The sequence below is a fragment of the Stegodyphus dumicola genome, chromosome X2 (genome assembly GCF_044657685.1).
Source record: "Stegodyphus dumicola isolate Sdum_Otavi_A_Nest chromosome X2, ASM4465768v1".
NCBI classification, from domain to species: domain Eukaryota; kingdom Metazoa; phylum Arthropoda; class Arachnida; order Araneae; family Eresidae; genus Stegodyphus; species Stegodyphus dumicola.
The window spans coordinates 28128028-28142835 of NC_140781.1; the positions used below are offsets into that span (position 1 = coordinate 28128028).

At 32.7% G+C, this 14808-nt stretch overlaps 1 protein-coding gene across 2 annotated transcripts in view; it reads right to left on the reverse strand.

Moving 5' to 3' along the window:
• Nucleotides 1-14114: 14114 nt before the first annotated feature.
• Oseg6 (intraflagellar transport protein Oseg6) overlaps nt 14115-14808 on the reverse strand; it is a 210573-nt gene continuing 209879 nt past the window's right edge. Inside the window, exons 34-35 of one of the 2 annotated variants that reach the window (XM_085809920.1) lie at nt 14522-14598; nt 14115-14432 (exon numbers count right to left, since the gene is read on the reverse strand). In XM_085809920.1, the coding sequence (XP_085666046.1) occupies nt 14297-14432; nt 14522-14598 (213 nt within the window). In that variant the 3' untranslated portion in view covers nt 14115-14296. Of the gene's footprint in view, nt 14433-14521; nt 14599-14808 lie in introns of those variants that run through there. The other variant, XR_015039212.1, reaches the window with a different exon arrangement.

Genomic DNA, 14808 nt, shown 5'->3' on the forward strand with positions numbered 1-14808 from the left:
AAATTTCTACATTCATTTAAAATTTGCCATTATTAGCACCTCCCGCAGTTTTATGCAATCATAGGATTTTCCGAATTCTATTAGGTCCTTAACATAATTTCAAGGCCTAATAGAAAAGTGATAATATGGAAAGACTATGTCTTAAGTACCAATAGCCAAGTATTTGTAATTAAATAATTAAATAAAAATAAATATTGAGTATTAGTTTATTTTTAGTCATACAACAAAAGATAAACAAGAATTCTATTACATCTAAGAATTATTTAGTAAATTATTTTGCTAATTTTATATGAATGAGGAAACACGGTAAAAATGTTTTAATGATTGAATTCACCGTTAAAAATCAAACAAACCCCAAAATTCCTTTTTCCCAAAACTGCGTAAAATGTTTTGATTAAATATGATTTGAATGAGATTTTATCTAAAAGAATTAAATTTTGTAAAAGAATAAAAGATGTAATTAACTGTTCCATTTTGTCCTTTATGCATCTATTTATATAAAAATGGAATCTGGTTAGGGAATTTACGACTTGTATATGAACTAAAAATTGGTATCTTGACAAAACTTGTCAGAGCATAAAAAGCGTATATTCTGTGAAAAGTGTATTAATCATACTTCTGTATACGTAAATGCAGTTTATAATTACCAGCATAAGTACCATAATGGATTTTATTAAAACGACGAAAATTGAATGCATGATCCTATCATTATCAAACTACGGCTCTTTATCCCGTTAATTTTAGTCATTTAAAACATAAATTATATCTTTTATGATACATTGAGTAATCTTCAGTGCTATGTAATTAATTCCCTAAATATGAAAGTATGTGAAACTTAGATTAAGAATTATAGCAAATCATTCCATAGAAATATGCTATGCCTGTATTAGTCTAGAAAGGATCAATTATGCGTAAATATTGTAGTAGGCATGTCAAGTAACAATTTGTTAGCAGTATAGATATCATTAATTTAAAAGAGATAATTACGATATGTGTGCCTTTTGTTTTAGCTTAGTTTTGCTCCCATTACTTTTAAGCTAAACATATCTCTTGAAATAAATCTCTTTCTAAAATCAGAGGAATATTATTAACAATTCTTCTTTATAAATATAAAATTTATCCTTTATTATATAAATAATTGAAATACTTAAATTTGACATTCTAATAAATATTTTATCTTAACTTTCTGAAAAATTGAATTTCTTTTAAAATGTATAAAAATGAATTAAATCCTGAATTTTTTCCAGTCTTATGATAATAAAATTTTAGAATCATCAGTTTGTATATCCGTATATATTATAAGAAAGTATCTCATTCTTTTTTTAGGGCTCCTGTGATGTAAGGGATAGTAGATCGGACTAGCAGTCGGAAGGTCTGCGGTTCGTGTCCGTGGGAGAGCATAGAGGATTTTTCGTATTTTTTCCTCAGAAAAACGGAATGTATGGAAACGTGATAGACGATAATTCGTGAACACATGAATTAGGCCGACAGAGTCTTGTGCTTCTTCTCTTTCGCCCTATAAGAAAGAAAAAATAAGGAATTATGCACTTCTCCCTATTTTGCTACAAACGGATGTTCTTCCAATTAAAATTTGGAAGACTTTGTTGGTAGAAGAATAATGACAGCACTCCTGAATTTTCGCATTTCTTGCTTCGAAAAAATTCAAGGTCCGCCTAGTATTCCGCCTTTCGCAAATTTTCTTTTTCTGGTATCGCTTTTCCATTACAGTATGTTGATAGGTGAAACAACCCCATAAAACGTTTTCTGCGTAATTTACGTTCAAGTTACTTTAAACACAATTTTCGGAATTAAACTTCCTACATATGGGTTCCCTCTTTTTTGATACTTCTAGTAAATTTATATTAGAAGATAATATAATCAATATTTCTTTAGTAAATAAATTATTATTATCTTACTTTGCGCAAGTATTAGAAAAACTTGTTTTCGAGCTAAGTGAATTTTATATCATTCAACATATTCAACATTCATCGCATTTTATAATTTCATTATACAAAAGTTTTATACCTTAGAGAGTATATCTTTTCTACTAGATTTCGTATTGCTTGAATTGTGAGGGAAAAGGGAAGTCAAGATTTCTACAAATAAAAAAAAATGTACTTTCCTCCGTTCAGTGCTGTATCTCTTTAACTGACGAATTAACACCAATAGATAGGCTGTTTTCTTCCGAAGCTTCGGCCTTTGTGTAAACGATTAGGGGAAACCAGAAAATCAATAAAATAATTTTTCACTCATGAATCGGCATCTTCAAGAAGCATCGACTCCCAGTGAGTAAAAGCAACCATCTGGGAAGATGTATTTTAGCATAAAATGGTTTGCAAATCCAAATAACATTAATTTAGAGAAATTTTTATGGATGTAATATATAATTCTTAGATAAAAGTATAAAAGTAAGTAAAAGAGGGCGATGGAGGGTGTTGTTCGCTACTTTTAATTTTTAGAATAGGGCCCCAAACATATTACTGCCGACCCCGTATTTAGATTTGCTAACTTTACTAAAGCACGCGATATCTATCTTCTAAGATAGAAATATTCCACTTCCGGCGAACTTTCTAAGGAAAGCTTACATGCATTTAGGTTTACATATAGAGAAAAATCATGAAAATTCCATGCAGCTGATCTATTCCGTCGCTGAAAATAGAAGCTTACAAGAATTGATAGTGTTGTGTTGCTTCAGCGACTAGATTTCTCACTTTGATTTTGGAATTAGAAATATAATTACAAAGATCTCCACTAGAGGAGATCATAATTTATTATTTTTTTCACACATATAAAATCTGGTTAAATATGTTTCCCCGTTTATAAATTACAGAAGTTTTTTTTCAATAATTTCTGATATTTTAAAGGAAAAATTTCATGTTTTTTTTTTTTAGAAGGTTTAAATAATCGTTGATTGAAACCACACTGATACAAATGACGTGAGCTCTTTCATAATTATATTACTCATTAGCATTAGAAAAACCTTAACTTGGATTGAAGATTACCTCAGAAGAGTATTTTTTAATTTCTTAATTTAGATGCATTACAGTCTGGTAATACATATCTAATAATACATAATAATAAGTCTGGTTATACTACAGCCATATCAGTGGCAGATAAGACCACTAAATATTAGTTGTTTGATTTGAATTCAAACTCAGACAAATGAATGCGATGGCTGTATGGTATTTTTCCATGTATAACTTGAGTTATTCGTTAGAAAGTCCTCTATGAAGGCATATTTCTCCTTAAAAGCAGATAGTCCTCGTGTGTTTTGCTGTATTCAAATAATCCTAGCCTTCAAACTACGGCACCTATCACTCTAAATCAAGCTGAAAATTTTCTAAACAAGATTTTTTAAATCGGGCTGTGGGGGTTCCAGTAGGCCTATCGCTAAATCCGCTGAATACTGGTAATTCGACATGGGTTCAAATCCTGACGAAAGCGCTTGTTCTATGAAAGTTTTCCAGGGTTTTTCTACGTTCAGTGTGGATGAGATCTAGTTCCCCTTAGAAATTCCCTCCATGATAGTTTCAGTTCTCTTGCGCAGATTCCAAATCCATTAAATATTCTTTATTAAATACAATTATAATTCTTTCTTTCTTTTGAGCGGGAAAGCATTTTTAATACGTTCATAAGCAACTAAAAATTAGGGAAAGAAGAAAATTTTAAATTGGCATAAAACTTTGTCGATTTCTACAACAATCTATATAAATGCGTTTTCAAAAACTTCTGCTGAAAGATGAAGAGTTGTATTTGTAAAGCATTTATTAGTGAGATCTGTAATTATATACTCAGCTTTTAGTTTGCATAACTTTCCATTCATCAGAATAAAGTCATTAAGCGTAAGGGGGGGGGGCGAAAAAGGAATTTTAAAGAAAAGATTATTTTTAGAAAATGACTCAAAATTTCCTGAGCTAGTATAAGTCATTATGTAACTCAAATAATTAAATATTTGGAAAAATTTTGTTGACCTCTCTCAGTCTTACCAATATTTCTGTTTAGATATAGAACATAAATTAATATCGATAATGAGTATCATAGATAGTGGAGAATATAGAATGAGCATTACAATATATAATTGTGTTTTGTCGCAAAAGCAGCCACTTTGATAAATGAACATAACTGTAGGGAATCGCGTATGAATATCACATACATGCTTTATAATACCAAGAATGTTATAAAAATGACGGTTATCTGATATCAACATTTACCGAACTTTCCAAAATGTTTAAAAATATAATATTTAAGAGTCGGCAAGTTTGTTTAAAAATTGTATGCATTTCAATCACGGTGTTTGCCGTTATAATCAAAAGCTCGTCATCGATATTTAGACTATTTCTCGATAAGCTACAGAGTTCAAATTTTGTACTCACACCGTTTACGGATGGAAATACGGCGTGGTAAACCGAGTTTTATAAAATTTGATTTAGAGGTCTTAAAATTTAATGTTGAAAAAATTTTTTGCGCATATTTCCATTTAAAGAATAAACTAAAAGTCTCACAGATTTTAAGTTTGCATCACTTTACAGAGCGTAAAATAGCTTTTGAAATAAAATTAATATAATTTCTGATTTTGGGCGAATTCTTAAAACTTTATACTTTTATGAGGTAAGAGGAATTTTGGAAGTAAAATTCTGAACCAAAAGGAGAAAAATAATTTGTCGTACAGGTTAATGGGAATAAGAGCCCCTTTGAAAAATTCCTGTACAGTTTTATTACAAGAATAACAGATTTCTAAATAACGAAATCAAATAATAGAATTGTGAAAAGTATAAGATTTATAAATTTATCAAAAGAGCCGCACGTTTTTTATTATTTGTGATATAAATTTTTAGAAATTTTTTTTAAAGAGAATTATTTAATCACGTGTTCCCAGTAAATTATATAACACATTATTTTTCTCATTTTAATTCATTAATAATTTTATGAGTCATAAATAAAAGTTTATTTTGTAAAAACGTGTTTATTTTATTCAATAATTGTTCTGAAACGGAAATTCTTAATTCCTTTTATATATACACTGACTACCAATAAGTATTTGGACACCTATGCAAATGACGATATCTGCGGTCCTAAGGTACGTCACGAACTCCGCCGGTATATATCGTGTAGGAAACAGCATCGGCTTTAGTCGCATGCAAGATGCCTCGCAGTTCAGAGCTCTCTGATTTCGAGAAAGGTATAATTATCGGGTATCATAAATGTAGCCGATCCTTAAGGGACATATCTAGCAATCTGAAGTACCCAAAATCGACAGTGGCCAATGTGATTAAGAAGTGGAAGGTGAGCGGTGATTGTCGGAATGTGCCCCGAGTCGGCAGACCAACGAAACTGGGAGATAGAGACCGACGAGTGCTGCCCAGAGAAATTCGGAAAAACCGCACCCAACCGATGGCCCTCATCCGCGAGGAGTTTCAACAGGCATCCGGGAGTACTGTTTCAATGAATACCATCCGTAAGGAAGCACATCTGCTTGGTTTTCATGGTCGTGCTGCTGCCCATAAGCCTTTGATCACAAAGTCTAACCGCGCTGCTCTGTTAATGTGGTGCAAAGCACATCGAAATTGGACCGTAGATCAATGGAAACGGGTTCTTTGGAGTGACGAATCAAGGTTCACCCTTTACCGTTCGGATGGCAGGGTCTGGGTCTGGCGTCTACCTGGAGAACGTCTCCTGCCAGAATGCATTGTGCCAACAGTCAAGTTCGGCGAAGGTGGAATTATGGTCTGAGGGTGTTTCTCCTGGTATGGGCTGGGACCCTTGGTCCCCATTCATGGTAAGATCAACTCCGATGCCTACTGCACTATCTTGGATGACAATGTGCTTCCTACGTTGTGGCAGTTTTACGGGTTGGACCCGTTACATTCAGGACGACAATGCCAGTTGTCATGTTTCGACGTTAACCAAGGCTTGGTATGGTGCCAATGGAGTTCATCGAATGGACTGGCCTGCCCAGAGTTCAGACCTGAACCCTATCGAGAACCGCTGGGACAAATTGCATCGACGAATTCAGGGGTGCACTACCTGTGCAAAATCGGTGAAGGAACTTCTATGTCTTCTCCAAGCTGAGTGGAAGAAAATACCACTAGCTGTCATACAAAGACTTGTGGAAAGTATGCCCCGGAGGGTCCACGCTGTAATTACCTGTCGTGGAGGCTCTACCAACTATTGATTTTGAATGAAGTTAGTTTTTCTTTTCTATCACAGGTGTCCAAATACTTATTGGTAGTCAGTGTACATTCACTTTGTAACTGGTAATAAATTTGTTTCCTTAGAGTCAGTGTAAGGCCTTTATCTCAAACACGGAGTATCATTATACTCCGTGATCTCAAAATATCAAGAAGACTTCTCCCCGCGCTTATGACAGCCATTACCCATTGCCGTCATCGGTGCGTGGACCCTTGTCCGCTTAGGCAATGGGGGTTGGAAGACGTACAAAAATACGAGCTAGTCGTTTTTGGCGTATTTTTTCGCTATTACAAAAACACGGGAAGATCCGTTTTCGAGGGTACATTTAAACTAACAAATCCATAAAGAACCGTTAAGAGACCTGCATAAAAGAACGAGAAAATACGGGTCAAACCGTTAAAAGGTCAAGAAAGACATCTGCCCTCCTTAATTAATTAATTATTACTACTAATTTATTTATTTTTTTATTTTAGACTCACCATCGCACCCTTGTTTGGTCAAGAGTTGGGAGGGATTCAATCGGCTCTTTATCCAGTTGGGAAGAAGTTTTAACGATTTAACCGACACCCTGAATTTAGAGGTGCGATCTTTTGCTCATTATATATATTTGGTGTCAGTTTGAGATCTTATCTATTTATTTATTATTCATCTTTCAAGGGAGTTACCATTTAAAACCTTTGATTTAAATGATCAAATGGCGGAAAGAGCAATGGGCAACATTGCCTAAGCTCTTTTCCTTCTTTTCATAAGAATGAAGCGCCACTAATGTTATGTTATATGTTATGTAGATAAGTTACTTCTTCTACCAAGAAAAGGTCGCATAGTAGCACAGATGATTTAAAATTTTTGTGCTACTGAACGGAAGTGGGTTCTGAAGGTATGTTTTTCATCCAGGGTGACTCCAAGGTATTTGATTTCATTAATCCAGCCTATTTCTTGTCAAATATTTCAGGAGGTGGAGGGTATTAGTTTGTTTCCCTTACGGAAGCGTTCGATAATTCCATTTGACTGGGGTCGATATGCAGAAGTTCGAATCCTGTTGCAACGAAGCGTACGAGTAAGTTCTTTAATAAGTTTAGATTCATTTTTATCTTGGTCAAATGTAAGTGAGTCAGGCCATCGAAATCTGGATAATCGGCCATGTACTAAGGCACGAGCGATTGTTTCAGAAGTCATGTCGGTTATTGGAATAACTTCCGGCATCTTGTGACCCGGTATGTGATAGCCATGCAAAACTGTTGGTTCACAAAATCGATATGTATGTGGGCAAAACAAGCATCACGTTCAACAAATGTGCCAATAGGAGATGTGATATATTTGGCGATTTTAGCTCGTTGACATTGATCACAGATGCACACAAAAGATTTTATTGCTTTTCGCATGCCTGGCCATACCACGTTTAGCGGTTAAACAGAGGCTGAGATACCGGGTTGAGAGAAAAAATGTAAGGTTTTGAAAACTGCTAATCTCATGCAGTAGGGAACAAAAAAACGGGGATGTTTTGAAGATATGTCGCAATACGGATGAACATACTCGAGACAGAAATAATATTTTTCTAATTTTAAAGAGGAGGTATTGATTGCTAACAGTTGTTGAAGTTATTCATTGTGTGAATGAGAAGCAGCGAATTTCTGAAAAATCGAGCACAGTAGATTAAAAGGTTATCTACACTACGCGACATTAAAAATGCAACACCAAGAAGAAGCGGCCCAAAAATTATGCAAATTTCAAGGCACACGCATGTCACCAAGTTATGCGAATGATGCGAAATACGTAGTTTTCCAGCCCATATTGAAGAAGATATAAAAATGAAAGAATCTGCAGAATGTTCAGTTTTCGTGCCGTTATTTCTGCTACGGAAATCAGCGTAGAAAATGTGTTCTTGTCTCAGAGGATGCGTGTAGTAGCAGACAATGCCAGGCCGTCGCCAATGGAAGCCAGTTCCAGATGACAGACTATTTTACGAGGGGCGTAGTAATCGGACTGAGACGGGCACTTTGTGTGGCAAAATGGCCCTGAGAAAATAAAAATCCACTTCAACGTGTTTAAAATACTACGGTGATTATTTTTAGAAAAAGAATACGAAAACGTAGTTAGAACAGACTCACATCTTTATTATCATTTTAAAACTCAACTGCCAGATAGAATATTCTAAGTAAACAAGATACTTTTTGTTGCCATTCCAAAAAGGTAAATATAAAACGATATTACTGTATTTATTTCCAACATTCTCCCCACCTTGCAAAATGGGGATTTTGCAACATCAACATAACTGAAAGTTCTATATTAAAAACGATTTTGAAAATCAATAAAGTTCATATAGTTCCAAATTCTTAATAAAATTCATAAGTCCAGTTTTGGTGGAGGATATACTTCTCTGCCAAGTCGAGTTTTTATAAAACATTTTGGATTACATATTTCCTATTCTTTGATAGGTGTATATTGAGCCTTTTGATTTTTTTGTTTTATTTTATAAATTTGCTTTTCTCCTACATTATTCCCCATTAAAGGGAATTTATCTGAATTATTGTTTAGTTTGAAAGGGAAGAGGCATTGAACTGGCCTAAGTAAAACTCCAGAGGATATTTTTAGCCTTACAAGACACGTGATATTATCTTTCCCTGAGACTCGACCTAACAACCAGTCTATGCGTTTCTTGCTATCATTTCCGATGAGAATAATGTCATTCACTTTAATTATTCCTCTTTTACCTTTTGCAATGTTTCGAAAAAATGTGGTAAAAGAGGAATTCCTTCTTAAAAACCTTCCTTCTAAAAAAAAAAAAGGAATTTCTTCTTATACCTTCTTAAAACGATTTCTAAGTCCTTCTCTAACTCGTTGTAAATATTTACGTCTTTCTATAATGCTCATAGAATTAGTTTCATCTAAATCATACACATTACTGCCAATTAAGTTTTGTAGGAACATAGAAGGTTTTAACGGTGCCGTATCATCACCTTCCTCTGACAGGTAGATATTTTTCTATTTTTCAAATCATTTCATTTCTAGTGAAAATTGATTCCTTGGCAAACACTGAATTTTTTGCCAATTTTTGCTTGCTAATGCATTTTTTATAACTTACATATATTCATCACAAAGACATTACAAACAAATTAGAAAATAAGTGAGTATTTCTAGAAAGTTCATGCATTTCAACTTGGAAAGTTTACATGGGTACCCTAACTTTTAATTATTTAATGTCCCCCCTACATCACTACATCCTGATTTCTATTTAAATATTTAAGTGATTAATAACTTTCTGCTTTTCAAATGCATTTCATAGTCATATATGCTCAGTACAGAAAATTCTCATGACCGACTTACCAATACTATAATAAAAATAAAATACACGCAAAAGTTTTCTAAAAATTTACATATTTGTTTCTTTGCAAACATGTACATGAATATTCTCGTTTAATTCTTGAATGTGTATTTTCCTATATCACAACTAAAATTTTGATTGCTTATTTTAAATTAATTACATATTCCATGAAAGTTACGTATTTGAACGTCATTGTGTTTTCTGTTTGTGTGTTTCTCTTGTGTTTTGAGAGTGCGCGGTCAGTAATCTCTTAGATATTTCGAAACTATCTTCTCTTTGCTATTGGTACATGTCTTGGTACATGTCAATAATTTTCTGATATTTTCCCTGCTAATTACCAGTTTACTAGTTATTTAAATAGTTAAAAGTATATTTGTTGATCATTAATGTGATAGATTTCTTGAGTATTTTGGTAAAAAGGGTTTATTTTATTCATGTGAATGAAACTGATGTTTCCTTAAAATATTATTTATTATTCACAGTATTAGTCAGTTATGACAAAATACCGAATTTTTTCTCGTTATTCAACATACATAGGTATATTTCAGTATTCCAATTCTTTCCCACAGTTGTAATTTTTCCTATTAATAATTTGAAGATGAATGGAATAAATGCAGAAGATGCTGACCTGAAGTAAAAAGAGTTCTTCAGATCTAGAAAAGTAAGGTTATTCAGCAGGATGTGCAAATATTCTTCAAATTCAAAGCTTACGAATTAGAAGCTGGAATGACATAGCATACAACAAATAAACATGCAAGTGGGAAAAGAGTGATGGACAACGTTTTTGCAATATCCGGACGGTAATTATACGAAACTAGTTACATTCTAATTCACCATAAAGGGTGGTTGTAGCAAAGGTAATATGTCAGCAAACTCCTTGAAAATAAATGAGCACCTAATCTTAGCTTTTACAAAAGTTTTAGTAAAATTGTAAATTCTATGTAAAAGCAAAGATCACTTAGAATTTCAAGAGATTGTATGCATATTTCACTTGCTACAACAAACTTCAAGCTGACCCTGATGCAGTCCTTCAGGATAGTGACATTATGGTGCTTTTCACTGCAGGAGAAGAGATAAACCATGGCTTTTTAGCATTGTGTGTGCTTTTAAAGAAGAGGTAGCAGGTTCAAATCTCAGCTTTTTAAATTTCTGGAACTGTTATTAAAATAAATAATGAAATCAATTAATAATTATATAATATAATTATTAATTATAAAATAAATAAATATTAAGTCATAAGATCCTAAACTAAAAGTAATGATAGATTAATAATTAAATATAATGATAAATTAAATAATTAAAAATACAAAAAGAAAATTAATTAAAATTGATGTCATTACAAACACGTGGTTAAAGAAGTCATTACCACAAAAATTAAAACTTTGAAAAAGTACTATTACCACAAAACATAAATGTATCATGCATGATGTCATGCAAACATGTCTATGTCACTCCCATTTGTAACGTGATTCCAAGATGCAGCGGCCACGCCTCTTTCCTGTGACATCACTTCTGCAGGCTGGTTACAGGAGTTACTACTCAGGTACACAAACCTATTTCTTTATGTTTAAAGGAATAAATTACAAAAGTACTAGGAGGTGAAATAACGTAGTACAATACTGTCATAAACTTTAAATAGTTAAGAGTTTTAAGTTCTTCCGTGGTGAGTTTTCCTATTGGCTTTACATCTCATGCTGCTCCTCCTCCTCATCCATCTGAGCCTCTCCTTTATTCTAATATGATGCAATCAAGAAATCTGAATCTGCTATAATATGAGAATTATATAAACAGATATTTAACCTACGTGAAAGAATATTTTAGAGCAACTGTTTAAGATCTGATCTTCTATGCTGTCATACAGTTAGAGTGATCTTACTAGGAAACCTGGTGACTTCTCACGCAGGCTTCAATAATATCAACACAGAAGAAGAGTAAAAAAAACCCTTAATTATTCATCAAACTCTTAACAAAAATCTACATACTTCATGCTCACAATAACACCGATGACCTGAGGTGGGAACTTAAGGATAATGTAACAATAAATTCAAAGATAAGTACTGGCACTAGACTAAAAATTTTGTTTAAGGATAACTACCCTGACTCAACAACCAACCCAGAGATACACTTATTAAATGGCCAAAGAGGCATATCACCAACTCATCATAACAGCAGAAAAGCACAAAATACCAACTCGCGCTGGCTAGTGAAATCACACTCTGAATAAACTTCAAGTTTCGATTGTGTTTATAATCTCTTGGTTTGCCTATATGTTTGTTAAAATTTTGTTGAAACATTTTGCTTAAGTTACTTACAAATACACTGTACCACTTTTTATTAAAGAATGAATTTGTATCTACAAAATAATATGGATTTACACCAGTCTGCTGCATGGAAAATGCTCTTTATGATATTGTCAATATTATTAGCACACAAAAAATCTGAATTCCATGTGGCTGAGGTCTCCTTCGATGTCTCGGGTACCATTGACTCTATTAGATAGCTATCTTTGCTCTCCACCCTTAGAGATTTTGGGATACACAAAAATATTTATAGAATCTTTCTCAGTTATTTTAACGAAAGGAAAGTTATTTAAAGACTTAATAAGGATATTTGCATTGAAAGAATTGTGCACAAAGGATGCCCAAATGGCTCCTGCAATGCTCCACTGCTTTGGAACACTGTAATGTATGGATTGTTAAAGAACGAGTGCCCAAATTATGTAAGAATGTTATGTTATGCTGAAGACATTTTGTATGTGATTTGTGTAAACTCTTTGGAGAAATTACAGAAACTATTTCCATTTGCTATAGAAGATCTAAGAATGTGGATTGAAAAAGAGAAAAGCCGAGATTAAATTTACAAAAAAACTGATTTCTTGTTTTACCCAAAGGGTGGAAAAAAACCTAAACCACCACAACTAAATATGAAGGTGTTTAGAATTAAATGTGATGAAAACCTTAACTATCTTGTTTTTTTTTTTGTTGTTGTTGTTTTTGATTATATGCTGAATTTTCAAGAACATTTTAATAATATTTACAATAACTAACTCTATTCTGAGGCATTTTAAAAGAAATTGCTCAGCTTAGTCATTAGCACTGAAAAGTAACATTACATTAATTTACGAAACAGTTATTACTCCCCATTATATTATACCATGTTGCGGCTTGGGGTTCCATGCCCATGGACCTGCAGCGAATCAGAAATAAATTAGATACCCTGGCTGCTGCTTCTGACCAGATGCTTTAAAACAGCTTTGATGGAAGAAATTTGCATATTGGCCGGTATGCTGTCCCTCTCAATATTTTATTTTTTATAATGATAAATTTAAATTACATTCACAAAATGTTGATTTTATTACTTATGGAGGTTTTACCGCATGTAATAGATTTTTTTTTTGTCTTTACTATTAACAGTATATATCCCGCATTAGGTAAAGCAGTAGAATTCCAGAGACCAAATGTTTGCATACAAGAATTGCATATATTTACTGCCATTTCAGATTATCACAATGGAACTGGTGCAGCATATATGGTTTACTTGTTTTGTACAGAAATAGACTATGACAAAATTTGACTTGAACCTTACAATTGGGTTTTTCAAGCCAAAGATACAGACTCATTATCTGGTTTGGAAGCACTAGCAGATCCCGATAACACTAATGTATTGGTCTCATATATAAAAGATCTCCTTGTAAACTTGAGAAAATACAGGAAGTGAATACGAACTGGGTGAAAGCCCATACTGGTGTTATAGGCAAAGAGAGGGATGACATGTTTGGCCAAACAGGCTGCTATGCGTAATCCCTGGGATGCGTTTCATATTCAGGTATAAAAAAGAATTGCTTTTGGTAAAATCAAGGATTTCTATTATGATTGCTGGAAAAAGAAATGGAACATTTTGGGAAAAAGGAAAGATTACTTGTTGAACTTTGAAGTTTCTAAAAATATGATAATGATATGTGATTTTGATTACAATTAAATAAAAATTTTGTTTGCTTACATCTAAAAATAAATATGGATTACTGGTATTTACATGTTATTGGAATTCTACTATTTACACATATAATGAAGAATATTGCATTGAGCAAAATATGAAAATATATGTACTCTCTAGTGTGAAACTATATTCTATAATTTGACAATATTCAAGCTGATAAGCATCTTTAACATATAACCAATGATAATGCAAAGAATTAGGCCAAAAATGTGTACAAAATGAATGACCTATTTTGCCATCAATGTTCCATTTAAAAAATCTTTGATATATGATAGCTGAAAAAGTCTACTTCACATGATCTGAATTTTAGTACAAAAAAGGAAACTAAATGAATTTTATGGGACAAGATAGGTCTCTCTTCAACAAAAACAAATATTATTCAGTTGCTTTATGAAAATTACCATTAAATGAAGCTTGAATTACATTTGATGAATTTCATGTGTAGTATTTAGCTTATTTGCAATCTGTTAAAGTGATACTAACATAATTTTGGACACTTCCATTTCAGAACTTTTATTACAGCAAGAAATGAAAGCCAGCTAATTTTACTAGTAGTATATAAAGTATGAGATATATATCTTTTTCCAAAAATAAAATTTAAACCAAAAACCACAGTAATTTATTTATTTTGCAACATTATCACAGAGTGATTTTACATAATGCAGTCTTCACAGTCTTAGAAAGCTTCAATTTTTCTAACTTCTCACAATAAACTAAAAACTATTTTTTAACTACATCTTCACACATTTATAAAGAGTCTGTAATTTTTGAATAATTCTTTAACACTCCTCACTTAACTTTACCTTGTGAATTAGAAGGAAGTTCATCATCAAAATTCTCAGGAGGAATATATTCAACTTGCTTCAATTCATTAAGAGACACTTCTGTCAAACACATAGGGCATGTCTTGTCAACGGATAGAGATCTTAAAAGGAAAAAAAAAAAAAAGATTAGCATTATAAATGACAATTAAGTAAACTGTAAGATGAATGTGAAATAAGATTATAGGATTACTTTGAAAATTCTGAAAACAAAGCTGGGAAATGACATTGTGGACATAATGTTATGTCTCCAGAAACAATATGGTTTCCCTAAAATTGTAATATAAATTAGTAAATGACAAAAATCAGAACATATACTATACATGCATTAACGACATAAATATACAATTATATTACACTCTTTATGGCTTTCTTAAGCATGCTGCAGTCTGTTACTTTAGAATAGGCACTTCAAGGCCATTTTTTTCATTCTAGCTTACCATATAACCATGATAATGACTACTGTGGATAATGATTAAG